This window comes from Cyphellophora attinorum (genome assembly GCF_001299255.1).
Source record: "Cyphellophora attinorum strain CBS 131958 chromosome Unknown Contig6, whole genome shotgun sequence".
Taxonomy (NCBI): domain Eukaryota; kingdom Fungi; phylum Ascomycota; class Eurotiomycetes; order Chaetothyriales; family Cyphellophoraceae; genus Cyphellophora; species Cyphellophora attinorum.
Genome location: NW_017253234.1, coordinates 1,049,169 through 1,068,497, shown reverse-complemented (window position 1 = coordinate 1,068,497; position 19,329 = coordinate 1,049,169). Strand labels below are relative to the sequence as shown.

The following is a 19,329-nucleotide window of genomic DNA, read 5'->3' as shown; positions in this document are numbered from 1 at the left end:
CAAAAATGCCGTTGATACCCCATACAGCGATACTAGTCGTAGTCGATTCCAGGTCAGCATGCCTTTATTTTGACGTCGCTCATCTACAGTGCTTCATTGTATCACAGTCGGTCAATAAGCTCGGCTTGTTACTGTTCGGTCTTCTTACTGTCAGAGGGCTTCATGGACTCATGCCACGAAGCACGATTGACGAACGAGCTCACCGCGTTTTCGATGCGGCTTCGACAGAATCTTCGACACACGCTCTCTGGAAGTCGCAGGAACTCTACGAAGTCTTGATGACTGGTCTCAGCTGTGTCCACTTGTCCTTTTGCTCGGCTCCTCCCAAGGTTATGGTGAGTTGCATTCCAGATAAACCGATCGTCACACTCCACTATGATCATGGATGGCTCGTTCCGCAGTTCAATCGCACTTTCTCATTGTGAATGAATAGTTGCCACCTGATCTCGATACACTCCTGCTATTGCTAGAGTCGCACTGACTCCAGAAGCTGCAACGAAAGCAACCATATACAGACTCCAGCGCCCTAATCTTGGATTGAATCGGAGCACATGCCAAGGCAAGAGCCCCGGACTTCAAAGTTGCGTATCCGCAAGCCGCGTGTTGCGCCTCCACTGCTTCTGTACTGTGGTAAGACCACATGGGATAATCCTCGGTAGGTGGGCACCTGGCCAGATATCAGTCACCCGTCGCAATTGCACGCATGGCTGCTTCTTCTGCTTCTCCTTCTCCAGCACTGGCAGTTGCCCATTCTTAGTTGCTTTATTTGTGGCAGGTTCATTCGTCTGTACATAATATTGTAATACACTAGGAGCAGGACGGTTTGCGGGGAAGGCCATCTGCCTAGTTCATCGCCACTTCGCGCAACGCAGCCCACGACGAGTCCCTACCATCGACTGGAGACGGTTCTAACCTTGTCTCGACTCCATTATTGTGGCATAAGGGCAGTCGTTGTCAGGCCGTTTACACTGTGGGGGTGGGGGTCCATCATTGTACAACGAAAGACCTTCGTCTAGGAGCACCCATGACATCTTGGAGTGGGAACAGACGATCAACCACACGAGTGCGAGGCGAGCTGGCGAGGACAGGAGGCGAAAGCTTGCACCTGCGTAAAAATCGATAGCCACCTTTCCGGAGTCATGTTCCGGCTTCGTCGGTTTCGGGCGTTCCTGATCGTTGCAGTCGTGGTCTTCGTATGCGCATATGAATTCTATCTGAATGATTGGGGCGTGCCTAGCATAGAGACGCTCGGCTTTTCGACTCCCAGGAACAAGAACGAGAATCAACGATACGAACCACCGAGTCCTGGTCCGCCAGCAGAGCATCCCCAAAGCCCGCCTGAGCCTGACGCTCCCAACAACGATAAGCACGCTGAGCATGTTCCTGAAGCGCCAAAGAGCAAAGCCAATCCGACGTACGCACGCACAGCAACACCAGCTGCACAGACTGTGACAGGAGAAGAGCTGTTACAGGAACAATCTTCGGACAACTTTGAGCTCTCACGGCAAGCTCAGGGTCGACTGAGCGTCCCAGCTCGTCCGGCAGGCAAGCCCAGCGCTGTATGGGTCGAGCAGCCAGAGCACTTTCCTGTGCAAAAAGTCACTGAATTGCCCGTAGGTGATGGCCAGCAGATTCCACGCATTCAATATGACTTCCAGGAAGAGTCTGCCGAACGGAAGAAGGGCACAACTGCTAGACGGAAAGCAGTCAAAGAAGCCTTCAAACATGCTTGGAAAGGATATAGCGCGTATGCTATGGGACACGACGAGCTCCGGCCTTTAACGAATGGCTCGGCCGATGGTTTCAATGGCTGGGGCGCTACACTGGTCGATACTCTTGACACTCTATGGATAATGGGTCTGCATGATGAGTTCGAATGGGCTGTTGGCAACGTGACCCAGATCAATTTCAAAACATCACCTCGCAAGGATATCCCCATGTTTGAGACAACCATTCGCTACCTTGGCGGGCTGCTTGCTGCTTACGACCTCAGTAACGGCAAGTACACGATCTTGCTTGATAAGGCCGTCGAACTTGCTGAAGTCATGATGGGAGCATTTGATACTCCTAACAGGATGCCAGACCCCTACTACAAGTGGGCACCTTCATATGCGTCTCAGCCGCACCGTTCGGATACGCATACAGTTCTGGCTGAGCTCGGTAGTCTTGCAATGGAGTTCACTCGGTTGGCTCAGATTACCAAAGAACACAAATACTACGATGCCATCGCACGCATAACGGATGAACTGGAGAAATGGCAGGATAAGACCTCCTGGCAAGGACTCTGGCCAATCAGGGTCGACTCATCGGGTTGCAAGAAGTCATCTCTCCGCCCAAAGGACGCTTCGAAATCAGACGGTGAATCTGCCAAAGGCAATTCTGGTACCCTTGGAAAACGTCAAGTGGATGATGCTTCGGACAATGAAGCGGCGCCGTTGGTCCCCAATCCCAACGATGAGGCGTTCGAGGCGTCTGATTTCGTCAGTGCTGAGCTGTTAGATGATGATGTCTTTGCAGCCGATTGCGAGTCCCAAGGTTTAGCGCACGAACCCCGCGAAGAGACACACATGTACAGCATCGGCGCCATGGCCGACTCAACTTACGAATACTTTCCAAAGATGCATGCTCTCCTCGAAGGCCGCAATAGGCAATATCGATCAATGTATCTGAAGGCAGCAGACGCAATTCGCAAGGATTTCGTGTTCCGTCCTATGCTCCAAGACTCGAAACGCGATGTTCGCTTTCTTGCGAAGCATGAACTCACGGCAGATAAATCCGGGAGAATTACGAAAGACTGGAAGATCTACGAAGGCAGTCATCTTGCGTGCTATGCTGGTGGGATGTTCGCGCTGGGTTCGAAGATCTTTGATATACCGGCCGATATGGACCTGGCTACCAAGCTGACAGATGGCTGCGTGTGGTCGTACGAGTCCATGCCGGCAGGAGTGATGCCTGAACTGTTTGCCCTCACCCCTTGTGAAGACGAGAAGCATTGTTCACCGGATGAATCAAAGTGGCATACGTCCCTAGATCCGAATTTGCAGGAGCGTTTCGATGCTGTTGCACGTTTTAATGCACATCAGAAAGCACTCGCCGAATCCGCTAATGTCGATGCCGATGCTCTGGCTGAGGAAGAGGAGGCTGAGCGTAAGTTCAACCCTTCGGACAAGCGCAAGCGGGCAGAGGCTCCGGCATGGAAAGCGCCAGATCGAAGCACGATCGCCAGGGAGAATGAGGAGCACGACGAGCCGGCGCCGACGAGCGCCACGGTCGGCCTGTCGGCTGATGGCTCCTTCGCGAGCTCTGACGACAACACATCACCGGCGCCTGTCGTCCCAAGAGTTGCCCTGTCGCATCAGAAGTTCGTTGCGGCTCGCATCGCCGAAGAGCGCCTCACTCTGCCGTACACCGAATTGCAAGATCGAGCATACAAGCTCCGGCCCGAAGCGCTGGAATCTGTCTTCATTATGTATCGGATTACAGGCGACAGCACTTGGCGCGAGAAGGGCTGGAAGATGTTTCAAAGTATTGTCTCGGCAACGGAAACAGCTAGCGGGCACGCGCAGCTTAAGGATGTCACGAGCGCTTTGGGGGAGCAGGCTGATAAGATGGAAAGCTTCTGGTTGGCGGAGACGCTCAAGTATGCGTATTTGCTGTTCAGTGAGGAGTCGCTGGTGAGTCTGGATGAATGGGTCTTGAATACGGAAGCGCATCCTTTCAGAAGGGAAAGGGGAAAGACTATGGCAAGGGGAATGTGATAGACGTCCAGGGACGGTGTACCATACACAAGTACAGGATATCCAAATTTAGGCGTTATGTTACTAGGGCCCTCCTTCAGATCCTACCCAGTAGGCGAGTGCGGGCAGCCGGGCGGGCGCCGGCTCGGGCACTTCCTTTGCTGATTGTGGATCTGTATTTTACTGGACACGTTGCGCAAGAGCGGAGTGAGGTCATTTGTCATCGCTGATCACTGATCAGGCGTAGTGCTTTGGGGGAGCGGAAGCTGGGGTGGCTCAAGTGGCGGGCCTAAAGTCGATGCGTCGAGGTCAGGATGAGGCGGTGGAAGAAGGAGTACGGGCGAGAAGAGACCGTCAATGCGATTTTGCCAGATCTAGATGGGTTTGCGATGGTAAGAGCAAGGCATTCGCAGAGGCTCCCAACAAAACGTGGGTGGCGGTGCAGATCGAAAGGTATCGGCTGGCAGGCTATGGACTTCGCGGAACAGGCTGGGTCCCAACCGCACGGCTGTCCTTCTATCCGTTGGATGTACAGTGTCACACCACCCTTCTGCCGGCCGAGTGTACCGTTGAGCTAGGTCAACGCCCATACGTTGCGCGGATGACTCTGTCCGTCGCTTCCGGAGCTCGACATAGATGCCACTTCCTCCACAATCCATGCCTCTCTCTAGTCCGTCCAAGCTTCCGATGTGGACTATGAGATTGAAACCGTCTACTGCGATGTTGTCTGCGGCATCTTGAACATGCTAAACTTGGGCTTGAGCGTTGACACGAGTTCGAATTCGCCTTTTGACAGCAGAGGACAGGATAAGTCAGCGAAATTGTTCGTAGAAGTGTGGGTGATATCCTCAGCTTGCTCGGAGGAGCTCTTCGTCTCTCTGTCGTGGGGGTGTGGTGAATATGGGAGAGGCTTACGGGGCTTGATGAACATGGCCTCTGTCGCCTCATAGTACGGTGCATAGTAGTCTTTCGTGATTTGATTCTGTTTGTTGTCGCCATCGTCAGCACATCTAGGATGGGTTGTATGTGGATGCACGGGAAGATCGAGCACCTGCTGCGATGTAACGGTAGACGCTGGCCACACTACTCACCTGCATCAACCACTCCTTGGACTCAGACCAGCCTTCTGTCCACCACAGCTCACCGGGCTTGTCGTCGACTTGGCCTGTGACGAAATATCGACAGGCAGGTTCGGCCATCACCTTCTGAAAAAGCTCCTTGGATTTCTCAATCCATTCGTCAACTCGGTCAGGCTCAATGAAGATCCGTACGTTCAAGATAGTCTTAATGTCGTCTTCGATGTAATTACGCTTGTTGTGGTCGATGGTTTGTGACATTGCGTCGGGATTGTTTATTGACCTGGACTGGCGCTGGCGGAAACGGTGAGGCGGAGGATTTTGTGCGACAGGCAAAGCCTGTGAGTTGAATCATGTACCGACTTATATACTCGTTGCATTGCTCATAGCCTAGACGACGTTGAGCTGGCTTGGCTGGAAGCTAATAATTCGTCCGTGCTTACCCATCGGATCGCCGAGCCAGCTTTCTTCGTTGCGAAGTTGCGGCGACCCGTGCCTACCTACATACGAGGTGTGTCTACCATTGGTAGCCTCGGGTAAGTTAGCTTAGCTGGAGCGGTCCATACAAGCTAGTCATCCGAGCGCTGCCATGCAGCAAGCAACACATTAGCATGATGCTCGCGGTAGAGGATGTCTGCTTGTGAAAATGCACCGTGATCTTGTCTCGGGTTCAGAAACGCGCCTCGGAGTGATTTGCCTCATTAATAGGTTGAGCGGCGGGTCGTACCTGCAGTGCGGCAGACAAATGAAGTCATCGGGCTTGGCAAAGATTTTCGGATGACGCCTAATTCCCGCCGCAGCCAGATCTGGTTGAGAGCAATGTGAACGCGAGGCAGAGTTGCGCCGGTTGTCTTGATGGAACGGTGCTCACCATTGAATGATGATGAACCAGGTCAGCACTGGGGCTCGAGCATCGACTGCCACCTCCGGTTGTGGAAGGAATTCAAAGCATCAAGAGCCGTCTGCACTTGCCCAATTGCTGCGATAGGTGCGGGACATTGAATCTTTCCCACTGTCAGGTAATCTGGCGGGAGGCGATCGATACTCAATCTTGAGGCCTGCGCACGATCAGCTTCATGAGATAGGTACGGCGACAGCATGTCGGGGCTTCGGGTTGGCTCCGGTCAACCACAGCCGCCCAGGAACATTGAACAGATCACAAAGACGGCGCAAGATTACGACTACGATGCTTCGATAAGTCTGCGGCGTTGGCTTCAGACGGCAGCGACCTTGGTGCGAGAGGTATGAATTGTATGCCAGAGCATTACGGCGACTGTACTGATCCCCGCCACAGGCCGAAATCTATCAACGTGATGGCGACGATGAGATGACTTACTTCCTCCTCTTTAGGCATGCCCACCTCGTACTGGCCAATCTACAGTCGCACCCCCATGTCAAAGATGCTGCGACGCGAGATGCGTGGAAGCAGGCGAACGGAGCTGTGTCACAAGAATTGGAGCTGCTCGAGCATCTGAAGCCAAAGATCAATGAAAGGTACACTCGATACCAGACATTCCTTCAAGAAAGAGAACTCAGGGCGCGAGCACAGCAGAGGCGCACGTCACAAGATGCTGCGCGGAATCACGAGACAGACCACTTCGAGCGACCACGGACACGGCAGGTCAATGCACACGAGCACAAGGAACTCGCGGCCAAACTAGCACAGCGAGAGCATTCTCGCCGCGCAGCCACCGTCATCGCACCACGGTCCGATGGCGATGACCTTCAGCGTCGACTGCAGGACATCAGATCCCGGGTCGACAGCTCAAGTCAGGGACCTGGTGCTGTTCCTGCTCCGCAACTTCCGAGACAGGACTCCAGCTATCAATACCCTTCCGTGCCTTCGAAGAGGGGACGACAAACCTACACATATCACCAGCAGCCACAGGCCTTTGATCACCGACAGCCAGGCGTCTTGCCACCTGCACTTCCTCCCAAACCCGCGCTGGCCGCAATATCGACCTCGGCTGCAGCGCCTCGACCGCCAAGACCCGACAAGGTGCTCGACAGCCCGATAGATCCGCCCTCCAGAACAAGCACGCCAGGAGAGGATCGCATGTTCGCGTCAGCAGCGACCCTCGAAAATGGAACAGCACTGCGAACAATATTCCTGCCTTCAACACTTCGGACCACGTTTCTGCGCATAGCCCACAAGAACACGTTGGCTAACCTGGAGACCTGTGGCTTCCTAGCGGGAACGCTGATGAAGAATGCCTACTTCGTCAGTAAACTCGTGATACCATCACAGACAGCTACCTCAGATATGTGCGAAATGACGAACGAATCTCAACTGTTCGATAACGTGGACGAGGCTGGACTGATGATTCTAGGCTGGATCCACACGCATCCGAGTCAGACATGCTTCATGAGCAGTCGGGACCTGCACACGCACTCTGGCTATCAGATGATGTTGGCTGAAAGCATAGCCATTGTGTGCGCCCCAAGCAAAGGAGATACATCCCACGGCGGCGACTATGGAATCTTCAGACTCACTGATCCACCTGGGAAGAAAGTCATCCTCGCGTGTGACAAGCCCGGGATCTTTCACCCTCATGAGGTGGATAACATCTACACCGATGCTCTTCGACCCGGTCACGTTGTCGAAGTCCAAGACATGCCATTTGATGTGGCCGACCTGCGGTAGTGACGCGCTTGTGTGACACGATCGCCTGGACTTGCGATGTTTATGAGATGCATAAGATGGTAGCGGATCGGGTTTCCGGTCATCATGGCCTGCCCTACGACGTAGGCAGATTCATTCGCAGGAATGAGACAAACATAAATTTAGAACTATGTGGCGTCGATAGCGAAACGTCGTGGACTCGTGGTATGAACGCCATATAAAACTGTGAACTTTCACACCGGAACTGCCGACGCAAGCTGTTTGGGGTGCCCTCTGGAACAGTAACTTATCTGTGAAGTGGCAGACTATTGTGCGACAACAAGCAGCAGCATTGCAGTACCTTAGGAGCACTATGGCCTGGCACTGGCTCGTGGAGGACTCCCGACTTCTCGCCAACAATATTGCTCACCCCTCATGAGTCGCGACTCGCGAGTTGCAAGGGAACGCGCAAGCGGAGCCACTGCAAGCAGCCACGTTTCGCGTATGGATTTTGGTGTATCGATAGGCCAAACCGATTCCCGAATAAGGGCGAAGTTCAGGCGATTCGGGGCGAAAGATTGCCAAGTGTTCAAGTCGTTTCAGACGAGACGCCGCTTCTCAGCGACAGAAGCCGCGAGTTTTAACAGGTCACTGGGGAACGATCCTACCCATTCACACACTAGCGATACCAACAAGAACCCGCGACTTTGCAAGAACTGCACAGAGAACGAACGAGTGCTGCACTTTGACTTTACTGGCCAATGCACGGCTAATGCAGGTACAAAATGCTGATCCTACGTAGTTTGCAGATGTTGTCACACCTTTCATGCCAATGTCAATGTCGAGGCGGGCTCGTCCAGATGCCACGATTGAGCGGTACAAGTCGAAAGTCGTACAGAAAATTCACGCGACGACCATAGTGCCGGGAGTCGGACAGATTCTCATCTCGACTGTGCGCTGTGGCAGTGAGAACAAGACGAGATTGTTCCTATATCATCGAGAACTGCACAGCCCCGACTTTTAATCTCTATACAGATATCGTTGACTTATGGTTCATCATCTCCCGTGCAAGCAAGGACCAGAGAGTCCTAGACTTCTGGGATTTTTATGTGGGTGGATTTATGTGCAGGCATCAGCAGCGATTTTGTCTCGGACGGAGAGGGAGAAAGCGCGTGCCGCTAACGCTGAAGAAGTCTAGTCAGGCACAGTAATGTGGATCACAGAGTGTTTGGGAAATTGCGTCTGGCCCTGACGAGCTCCTCCTCGTCCTCGATCCGCGCCAGCCTGGGCGAGGATGACTTGTCGCTGGCCCTTGCTGGGCTTGGTCTCGCTATCGGCGCCGCGTCTGGCGTCTGCTTCCTGCTCTGCTGCTGTGCCGCTGTGGGTGCACGCTCCACCCACATCATCCTCTTTCCCCCTGGAGTACACTCCTGCTTCCTTTCTTCGCACCGTCAAGTCATTCCTTTCACGTCGTTATTGTCCTCTGTGCTCCTTTGTCTCGACACCTCAACTCGCCACCGATACTTGCACCACCGAACTGACCTGTAGACTGTCTTTTGACGACTATACATTCTATACACTCATTTGTCGCGAGTTTGGCTCACAGGAGAAGCCCTGAAACACTTCACATTCCACAGATCCAGACCGCCAACACAACCTCGACGACGCTCGTTTCGTCTTCTGCTCTACGCAAACAGTCCCTCAGACTGCCTCCTTCCGAACCCCGAGCAGTGCAGGCACTGTTCCATTTCCAGAATCTAGAAGATCGGGACGTATACTTCGACAACAACGATCTCCGTCGACGTCAACACGATATACAATCTCAACAACATTCTCTTCCAATAAGCTATCTACTATAACGTCTGCTGGGAGCGCGGCACCTGGACAGCACATTCTCGAGTGCTGTAGACTACTCCCTGCGTTCTCAAGGTCCTACCAATCGTCCCTTCGACACCACACAGACACATCCAACATGACGAGGATACTACGAGCCACAATAGTGGCATACGCCTTCTCTGCTTTGACGTCACTGGTGCTTGCACAAGATGACTCGTCAGCAGCAACAGCTGTCGCAACAGGAGCTGCACCTGCCGGCCCGATCGAAACGCTCGACTGCTACAACACGTTGGGTTCGAATTCTGACGAAGAAGACAACAATACTTTTCAGAGCTCGGGTCACTGTCAAAGTGTTTGCACAGCTAAAGGTGCGAAGGTTATGATCACTTCTGGTGGCATGTCGTGTTATTGCGGCGATAGCATACCACCAGCTAGCGACAAAGTCGATTCTGATCAGTGCAATATTGGCTGTGGAGGTTACAAGCTCCAGACCTGCGGTGGCTTGGGCACCTACCAATACTACTTGACAGGTCTTGGAGCACCAACAATCGAGAAGGACAATTCAACGACGAGTGCAAAACCCTCCGCTACCACCTCGGCCGTCGACACCGCGCGTCCCGCAGTCGTCACCGCAACTGCTAGCGCGAGCCCAAGCTCAAGTGGTGGTGGCGGTTCCTCAAAAGTTGGCATCGCAGTCGGTGTAGTTGTTGGTGTCATTGCTGTTGCGGCTATCGCTGGCGTCGCTGTTTTCTTCTACAGACGGAGAAGGAATCAGAAGCTCGAGGAAGAGCATGCTCGCAACGCTGCCATTAACGGCTTCACCAAGGGTCCCAAGTCCGAGGCAAGCTCAGCCAACGACTCGCGGCTTGACCCTTCGATCTATTCGGCGCGTCGAGACAGTCTAGGCAGCATTGCTGATGAGAGGGATTTCTCAAGGAGAATATTACAGGTTAGTACAACATACCACCATCACAGAACATCAGCTGACTTCGACGCAGGTACGGAACCCAGACCGAGAAAGCAGAGCGTCACACGTGTAAACTTCATGGGTCCATCGAGACCAAGATATCAACTCGACTATCAGTCGCACCCATGATGATGTTCACGCCGATCCGTCCAGCACTGCACGCCGCAATCTCGTCGATCATGTTCCCACATGACTACGGCTATTGCGAAAGGCCCCTGCAGGCGCCTTGACGCTCGATTTTCCTGTACTGTCACCTAATAGATCTCATATCACGTCAACGATCAGCGATGAAGGACCCAACTGGTCATTGGACAACAAGCCAATGCTGTTGTCCACCTACATTCCCTTTGAAGAAAGCATAGCAGTGGAGTTGGGACTGGATACTCTGAGCACACGTGTCACAAGTTGACATGCCCAGTCTATGGAGAGGAGGAGGAGCCAGAGGTCTGAACGACGATGGCCATCCAAGGATTTCGAACATGTCTCAAAAGACAGATCGAGATATCTAGGATATGAGAGGAGAAGATTTGGACACCTGAGATAGAGATATGGGAGCAGACAGCTGTGAATGAAATGTATCACCATCAACCGAACATCACGGGTCGTGCAATTATCGTTGATATCCTTGTCCTGGCCTCTGGCTCAACTTCGCCTGATCTGATCTACACCTTCCCATCGACATAACATCACCTTTGACGCGTTCTTTCACGATTGGCAATTGTGTTTGACATTATGCGCGGCCCCCAAGTCAATCACACATGTCTCTAGTAGATATTCTACGTCAATGTGCGGTATGAATGTTCAGACAAGGCCTGCCTAGGGAGCGGTCAACGAGGAACAGATGCTCTCTCGTGGATAAGGGCCTACCCCTTTCCCAAGGTATTGTATCTGAGAAGCATTGAAATCTCAAGATCATACATGAAAGTTTTCCTCTCTGCCGGCTGCGGCCTAGAACAATTTTGGGAGTCATGCTCTGTTCTGCATGAAGCTGCAATCCGCTGTGACTTACGCCATCCCTGTGAGCAAGACCTGGTCGTGACTACCGACCAGTTGCACCAATCCCGACACTCTTGAGGATATCATCAACGCCCCAACCTGGTCCACCAGGCACGACTTCCCGCCAGACCTCCTCCGGTACCCGTTCGGTGGGCGGCAAGACGGCCCAGTTTGGACTCGGTTCTGATTTGAGCCATTTGAAGTCGTCGACTTGATCGTACATGTTCTTTGAGTCATATATTGAACTCGACTCCGCAGCTGAAGAGTTCTCTTCCGATCGTGCCAACTTGAGCAGGTCCAGGTGTGTTTGCGGGAGGGTTGTGAATTTCACGCCTGAACAGTCCTCAATGATGGGTCTCGAGGTGCAGTGGAGGTAGACGACCACATCATGGCATTCGTGCATTCTGAGTTGTCGGCAGGTGATGACTAGCACGCTGTTCTTCAGGGCGGTGACATGTGCTGGTCCGGTGACTGTGCCGCAAGAGAGGAGCGAGTTGGTGACGTGGGTGATGGTGAGCGTTGCAAATGAGGAAGGCGACTTGGTGCTGCTGACGCCAGATGTGGAGGATGCGGCGGAGGAGAGGTCGAGTACGCAAGAGGTAAGGCGTGAGATGGTGCAGGGCGTGTTGGCGGACCGTGAGGATGTGGAGGGGAGAATGATGTGGGCTTTGCTTGATGAATTTATGCTCATGGACGTTGAGGTCTGGTGCAAGATCGGTCGTGAAGTCGATGAGGAATCTGACGCTGGATCGTTGTTCTCCTTGTCATTATTGGAAAGCTCTGCTGTGGTTGTGGACTGGGTCAGGGATGAAGAAGGTGGAGGTGCCGAGTCAGGAACTGGGCGATTGCCTGTTGACCGCTCGTGAGGTGGTGTCTGCAGATAGCCTGGAGTGACTGAAAGTGATGAGCTGGGAGTGTTGTCATTGGGCGAGAGGTATCCAGGGATGTTCCGCCGCTTCTGCGCGGCTAGTTCAGCGGCATCAGACAATGAGACGGCGGAAGGCGACTTCCTTGCTGACTTGAAACTGAACTTCTGCTTCGGAGCAAGAGTGGCGCGGGTGTCCTGGAGTTTGTCCTGTAGTGCTTTGACGGCCTCAGCGTAAGTCCTTTGGTCGTATGGTGGCAGATAGGTTGAAGCGTCCTTCACCTCACTAGACAGCCGGCTAATGCCAGCCAGACAGTGATCTGCTGCATCGGCGCGCTCGCCAGCTATGGCGGGACGCTCTGAAAGCCGGTCGATCTGGTTCTGGAGCTCAGTGATCTCATGCTGGAAGTATCGGAAGAATTTCTGCTGAAGCGAAGTCTCGCCCACCGGAGGATCGGCGTCCTCGGGACTAGTCATAGCGGCAACGCTCGCAGACACACAGAGTGAAGGGACGTCAACGAGAAGCCACGTTAAATCCGCCGCGCACGACTGTACTACCGCAATTCTCGTGTTGCCATGCAAACCAAACAGGTCCTTGCACGTATGTCTATGTCGCGTGCTCGTCGAGGCACCCTACCCCAGGTTGCAGTGGGGTGCAATGGCACCTGCACTCAAGTTGGGGGGTGGGACGACGTCATTGAGAAAGAAGGCTCCGGCGCAGCCTCGCGGGCCATCCTGAGGTATTCCAGCAAGTAGCGCCTTCCTCACTCTACCAATCTCTGCACACTATTGCACTCTGGGGAGCTGCATGAGCATCGCTCCCACTGCGGCGGAAGCGGCGAAAGTCGCCAAACAGCTGGGCTCATACATTTCTGAGGCCAGCAAATACGGCCTGGCCAAACGCACCCAGATCATCGACCCTCGACTTTGCAGCGACGTGTTGACGCGCCTTCGGCCGTCTCTTGAGAGACACAAAGGATGTATCTTGATAGATGTCAACCCAGGCTTGGGCCTGTGGTCCGAGTATCTCCACAAGCTCGTCAAGCCTCGTCAACACATACTGTCCAATCCCTCGAAGCACTTCTATAAGCCATACATTGAGCCGGTCATTCGCAGACACGAGAAATCCATGTTGACGAGTGACATGGGACTGGGCGAGATCCTACACAGCGACCGCTTCTTTGGCAAGGCTTCCGCGCAGGACGAACTCGAGCGTACGACTACAGTCAACAATGACATCCTTGTCACCATAAATTTGGCTGGACCAAGTCAGCACAATCTGAAATCGATTCGCGGACGTCAAGATCAATACTTTTGGAATAATCTGTGGGCTTCTCTCGTCGATGGCATGCGGGACGACGTCTTCTACCGGGGCCTTATTCGCATACTAGCATGGGTCCCTGATGAAGCTAAGTACAGCATCGTGCCTCGCTCTGCCGAACCCGTCAATCGTCAGAGCGTGCAGGTTCAAATGATTGCGAATGTGACGGAAGTAGCAGGAGGCTCAGTTCTTCTCGGCGATCATGCGCAGAGACACCGCAGGCCTCATCAACTGGAGATGGAAGACCTGGTCGATCGTGGCAAGCCGCATGCTGAGACGGATTTCTCGGCAGCACGAATCGATCTGCCTCCCTTACCAGCGGCCGTGGAACTTCAACCCAATGTAGCGACTCTCGCAAATACCGACCACATCGCTCGCTTTCCCTGGCTTGATCGGCTGATCGAGCTTGATCGACAAGTCTTGGAGATCGATCCGACACTGCACAAGGACTTAGAGCTTGCAAAGTCATCTCGTAGGACTTGGCTTGTCCGTTCGAAGGATCCAGTGATCAAAGAATGGTCCCATCACTATAGCGTGACTCGGACCAAACACGCCGTCTATCAGCGTCAGCTCGATTTGATCAATGAGCAGCGCGCCATCGAGGCAGAGTGGCGTTCCACACCAAACGACGAGGACCCACGCGTTGCACCCCTCAAGGACCGTGCTGCCGAAGTTGTTGCTCAGACCAACAAAATGCGCAAAGTGGACGCGGCCGGTGTCCGGAAGCACATCGATAGCTACCGTCTGTACGACAACAAAGCCAGTCACTGGTGCAGCCGCACCTACAATCCTCTGATTACGCATCCCCGTGAGTTTGCGCACGCAACGCCAACAACGCTGGCTTTGCTGGACATTCAGCCCCGGCCCGAATTTCGCCAGGTCTTCGATACCGAAACCAAACATGCTTACCTGAGTCATGTCCTGTCGCACTTCTGCAGTCGGCCTGCTACATCAATGCACGAGTTGATAGAGAGCCTGCTCAACAGCAGTGGGATGGATGATTTCATCGCAACGGTGCCGAATCTGCGCAATGTGCGGATGGGTGGCTGGTATAATCTGCATGACCTGAGGCCCAGAACGCTGAGCTCGAGGCTTTGGCAGGACTTGGCACTAGCATATGCTGAGTGGCCTTTCCGACTGAGCATAGACACTCTGACGTTCGGCATGAAGAATGCGAAGAGAAGCCTCGAAGAACATGATCAGATCTAGGCTGAAACAGCGCGAGAGGCAGACGGTCACGTGGGTTCTTGTTGTTCTATCGGCCTTGGCCTTCGATGAGGATGGAAGTAAGACACCAAATGGATAGGAGCATCGTTGGAAAGCTGTTGGATATTGTACAAACCCGTTATATGATACAAAAGGTGCACTGGAAGCGGCTCTCTAAATGCGGAGTCGTGCTTCTCTGTACTGGAACGTCATGATCATCAACACTATCAACCATTCATGGGCATCATTCATAGCAGAGCCATCGACTCGTAGTTTCATATCAGGTTCCTGACGGCGCACCACCTGGCCTTGCTGACAACCATGCGCCCCTGTGACTTCGCCCACTGTGCTTTCTGGAGCACCTCTGGATATTGTTCGACCATTTGCCGCAGGTCACCCTTCTCGTTGTAGGCCAGCGATAAGCACTCCGCGGTGTATTCACCTGCCGGGCCCCAACGCTTGATTGCTGCACAGAGCTCTTGTTTGAACCAGTACCTGCACTGGTCAAGCCTGCTCATTTCGGATGCCATGCGAGCAAGGTGCTGATATGTGTAGACACTGATCTCGTCCGGGATCCAGGAGGATTCGGTGTCGATCTGGGTTGCCCTGATGTCGCCGTCATGACTGGCAATGACTCTGGTCTTCCGGGCGCTGTGTTGAGGATCCTAATGAAGGTGCACTCCGCTTCTGCCCAGCGTTTCTGCTGCATGTATAGGTGCCCAAGACGCCGAAGGCAGCGACGTGTCTCTTTGTGGGCATAGCCATTGTACCCTTCGCTGTCTGCGATCGCACCGAGGAGCAGCAACTCACTGTCATGAAATTTCTGTTGGCGTCGCAAAATAACCGAAAGCGACCGTTTGATGAGGAGGATATCCGGATCTGCGACACCAGTTGTCCTCTCAAATGCAGCAATCATGGCGCGAAGAGCGGGCTCCGCAGCAGCAAATAGTGTGTCGCCCTCTTTAACACACTGTAAGATAACCGTTATAGGGTGCGTATGCCCAAGCTTGTACACGGCCATCATAGCGAGGTACTCAAGTATCCCATGCCGGAATCCTTCATGTCGTTCCCAGCGGGAGCTGCCAAATGCCATGACAAGGTTCCTGATCCAGAGTTTTGAGGGGGCAGAGAGGAGGAGATAGGCCAGGCGGCATCCCAATTCGAAGCTAGATACCGCAACGTCAGTATGGCCATCTTCAAGCATGGCGAGACCGAAGTCGAACTCGGCCCATGTACAGCGCTCACATTGTTTGGGACTGGCCTTGTGAGAGCAGTGACCCGGATAGTCGGCGATGATGTTGGCTGCTTCTGCATCGTTGTACAGCATTTGTTGCTGAGCGTCGTTAACATTCAGCTCGCCGTACATCCATGTGTCAGAGAATTGGTTCACACAGTGAATCACTTTCTCGACAGACCCGTGCCTTGGGATCGGCATGTAGTTATAAGGCGAAGAGCCTGATAAAGGATGACTGGTAGGCGCGACCTGGACTTGAAATTGTTGTTGCTGCTGTTGCTGCTGCTGTAGACCTGAGAGGTGGGTCTTTATGCAGTGCCGGTGAGCACATGCGGCTGGCTCTGGACAGGAGTATTGGAGACAGCCCCACCCATTGCCAGCGAGGTCGTAAGGTTCGATGTCGTCCATGAGATGATTGCTGAAAGACGTGCGGTTCGATGTGTTGGATGACGTCCGGCTCATGGATGCACTTCCAACCAGAGGCGGAGAATCGAACATTGGAGGTGCCGGCGCCGATGTCAGGCTTCTGTTCTTCTCGACGCGCTTGATGCGAGCCCTCTCATACTTGAAGACTCCCCAGTCATAGAAGCGCTGTTTGTACATCCTCGGTCTGAGCACATTAGCTTTGCGCTTCGAGCAAAGTTCGAGCAACTTACGTGGCCTTGAAGGAATAATGCCGCTCCATATGGTCGACAAGCTTTTTTACGGGCATATTGGCGCCGATGTAGTGTTCGAGAATGATCTGCTGGAACCGATCCCAGTCCTCTCTGGAGGGTGGGTCGAGCGGCGGTGGGAAGGAAGACACCGGATCCAAATCAGTGTCGATGATGGCAGTGGTGTCGTACGGACTGGACATGGCCGAGAATGGAGAGGGTGCGTAGTCTGAGTCCATCCCGGCGCCGTTGTGGAAAAAAGCCATTATGCTGGTAGTATTGTGCGTCAAGATCTGGTAGCAACTGCGATGGTGACAGCTCTGGGTGACTGAGCGACAATAATATAAGTGGTCTCAGAAAGCCGACAATATCTCATCAGGACATAATTGTAACAATTTGTGCCATATGAAGTGCTAGGATGCATTCAGGACGGTGAGTCGGAGGTACTGAGTTATAAACCGATTGGGAGTCACGTAGGAAAGTGCCTACCCAGCCAAGTGACGCCCGGCCATCAAGGAAGGCACGAGTGGAGGTAGAAGGCGCCCAGGGAAGGAGCGCACCAACGTGATCGTCTGCCACAAGCAGCTACGTGTTGCTTCGAAATGCAGTGCCGTGCGATTTCGGTAGTGGCTTTGCGAAGGCAGGGTGCCTGCTCATGACGGATACCAGAAACTCACCTGCAGAGCTGATTCGCACTAGAAGCAAAGGAGCCACTCATCAGGAAGAACCGTTAGAGGCAGCGTGGGGTGAACAAAACATCTGTGCAATAACATATTGTTCAAGGAACGGGAACGGAAGCATCGTCTGCGCAAGGCGGAGTCGAAGCTGCGCGGACGAGAAAGAGTTCAATGAATGTTAGGACCGCGCATGTGAGTCAGTGGATTTTGGACAGCAACAATGGAAGACCAAAGCCCCATCCCAGTCAGCCGTGCCACCCTAGAAACGCGCTAGAAGCTCGGTAGAAGGAACTAATGCATCGAAGCCCAGTAGATTTCCAGAAGGTTTCCTTTCCGGGCTGGACCTGTGTGACAGAGCAGGGGAGCGGAGAGGGTTCACGGTCAGCTGCTTGAGCGGTGACTGGGGACCAGTACTCCTGCCGTCCATCCATAGCACTTTGCTGGACGCATTCCCCCTAGCCAAATGACGAAAGCGACAACACTAACAGTATGGACCTTCAAAGTGAGGCCGACTTAGCTGCTGCCAACCTTTGAGACTGTTGCTAGTAGACAATTTAATCGCTCACTGAAGCAATTCGTGCCGGGGCATGTGGACCGGATACGAATGAATGTGCGCTAGGTCTGGGGGCCGCCAGTAATCGGTGCGCAGGCAATTGACAACGAAACGCATCGAACGCTGATTGCAGACGAACGTTCCGGCATAGACGTGCCGAATAAACGCAAAAGCGATATGTTTTGAGTTAAGAATAGCAGGCTCAGGAGCGCTTTGTCGGCGAATACAGGCCCGAATATTGGCGATCGAAATGTGGATACTTGTGAACAAGGCAGATTTCACAGTCTGCTAGGCGAACCACGATCCGGTCTCCTTTCTCTCCTTCATGTCATGCATCATAGTCGTATTACTCGCCGTCATTTTGACCCGCCAGCAAGCCCATCACACGTCTATAGTTCGCGATTTTTCACCGCTCATCTGCCATCAAGATCCAAAATGGCGTTGTCTGCGTATCTGCGTCCATAGCTCCACTACTGTGCGCAAATCGTCACTCAAGATTCAAGAAATGCTTCCATCATGCAAGGGACGTGTTCCCTTAAGCATCACTGCCGTGCGTTACTATTGTGTGCTATCTGGCATGCGGCGGTGCAATGGATTGTCGGAGGAAGACTAACCTGACGCGGTCAATATCCAGACGACAACCTCCCCGCCATGTTGCACGCACGCATCCTAGGTCTGCAAACGCGACGTATTGACGACTCGTGAAATACTCGCTCACCGGTCCATCGCATCCCTAGATCATGCCCCCACACATGTGCCTAGGTACTTTATTCCCTCCCGAAGTCTTCAGATGTCTCGTCGACCTGATGTCTGGGCTGAATTGTGATGAATCACGGGTCCATGGGGCCGAAACCGACTCTGCCACAATCGAAATCTTTCGGCAGTGGCCATGAAAGATCAGACCAAATCACTTGACGAAGCTATCTTTCAGCAGTGCTCCATAGATGATCGGAAGTCTGTCCCTATGACCCGGAGCCGAGATGCTATCACATGCATGCGTGATAAGAGTCTAAGGGACAGTCATGGGTACTCGAGACAACAGTATCTGCCTGTAGATCTAAAGGTGTTTAGTGACGATCGCCTCTGTTTCAGGCCTGTTCCTTCCTGTTGGAGTTGATTATAGCAAGTTCCCAGTCTTTAACTTAGTTCTGGTACCAGCGCTCACATGACCAATATCCACCTCATGGATCTCTGCCACCCCGCCCATCATGCATCTTGCCTAAACATCACCTGACTGCGCGAGTCACTGGCTCCTCAGCGCGCAATTGCGTTAGCCGAGCATGACGTACCCATCGCTGGATTCCCGAAACCCTCATTAGTACCTTCGTGCTCGACGAGATCCGTTGACCCGCAAATACTATACACGGTGCACAGAAAGCCTCGGTACTCAGCAAAAGCAGGATAGTAGTCGTCCAGAGTATCCCGCTCATCAGTGCTAAGGTTGATGGGCTTGATAGCACCCCCACGCAGTCCGTGCACGCCCTATGATATGGCTGTCTATTGACATCCTCGACTATCCGTGAGTACTTTCAGACCGTTCATACAACGCGCTACAGAGGCATAAACGCAAAATCTTTCCAAGTTATCGGCTTGACGCGGTCTTCGA

General features: G+C 53.3%; 7 protein-coding genes across 7 annotated transcripts; 4 read left to right on the top strand and 3 right to left on the bottom strand.

Annotated features, from left to right (window-relative positions):
* Positions 1-1,139: 1,139 nt before the first annotated feature.
* Positions 1,140-3,758, top strand: AB675_2140 (Endoplasmic reticulum mannosyl-oligosaccharide 1,2-alpha-mannosidase; the record flags this gene model as incomplete). Its single annotated transcript, XM_018142087.1, has 1 exon — positions 1,140-3,758. One exon carries the CDS (start codon positions 1,140-1,142, stop codon positions 3,756-3,758), a length of 2,619 nt encoding a protein of 872 aa, XP_018003086.1.
* A 691-nt stretch (positions 3,759-4,449) lies between these two features.
* On the bottom strand, positions 4,450-5,074 carry AB675_2139 (uncharacterized protein; the record flags this gene model as incomplete). The annotated part of the gene is made up of 2 exons (XM_018142085.1): positions 4,450-4,719; positions 4,829-5,074. The coding sequence occupies 2 exons, from the start codon at positions 5,072-5,074 to the stop codon at positions 4,450-4,452; spliced, it is 516 nt and encodes a 171-aa protein (XP_018002698.1).
* Positions 5,075-5,911: 837 nt separating this feature from the next.
* Positions 5,912-7,457, top strand: AB675_2138 (AMSH-like protease sst2; the record flags this gene model as incomplete). The annotated part of the gene is made up of 2 exons (XM_018142084.1): positions 5,912-6,055; positions 6,108-7,457. The coding sequence occupies 2 exons, from the start codon at positions 5,912-5,914 to the stop codon at positions 7,455-7,457; spliced, it is 1,494 nt and encodes a 497-aa protein (XP_018002961.1).
* A 1,930-nt stretch (positions 7,458-9,387) lies between these two features.
* AB675_2137 (uncharacterized protein) lies at positions 9,388-10,291 on the top strand (the record flags this gene model as incomplete). The annotated part of the gene is made up of 2 exons (XM_018142083.1): positions 9,388-10,200; positions 10,250-10,291. The coding sequence occupies 2 exons, from the start codon at positions 9,388-9,390 to the stop codon at positions 10,289-10,291; spliced, it is 855 nt and encodes a 284-aa protein (XP_018002899.1).
* A 966-nt stretch (positions 10,292-11,257) lies between these two features.
* Positions 11,258-12,556, bottom strand: AB675_2136 (Tubulin-specific chaperone C; the record flags this gene model as incomplete). The annotated part of the gene is made up of 1 exon (XM_018142082.1): positions 11,258-12,556. The coding sequence occupies one exon, from the start codon at positions 12,554-12,556 to the stop codon at positions 11,258-11,260; it is 1,299 nt and encodes a 432-aa protein (XP_018002904.1).
* Positions 12,557-12,887: 331 nt separating this feature from the next.
* On the top strand, positions 12,888-14,609 carry AB675_2135 (uncharacterized protein; the record flags this gene model as incomplete). Its single annotated transcript, XM_018142081.1, has 1 exon — positions 12,888-14,609. The coding sequence occupies one exon, from the start codon at positions 12,888-12,890 to the stop codon at positions 14,607-14,609; it is 1,722 nt and encodes a 573-aa protein (XP_018002991.1).
* Positions 14,610-14,881: 272 nt separating this feature from the next.
* Positions 14,882-16,759, bottom strand: AB675_2134 (uncharacterized protein; the record flags this gene model as incomplete). Its single annotated transcript, XM_018142080.1, has 3 exons — positions 14,882-15,257; positions 15,377-16,450; positions 16,497-16,759. 3 exons carry the CDS (start codon positions 16,757-16,759, stop codon positions 14,882-14,884), a joined length of 1,713 nt encoding a protein of 570 aa, XP_018002964.1.
* Between the last annotated feature and the right edge of the window lie 2,570 nt (positions 16,760-19,329).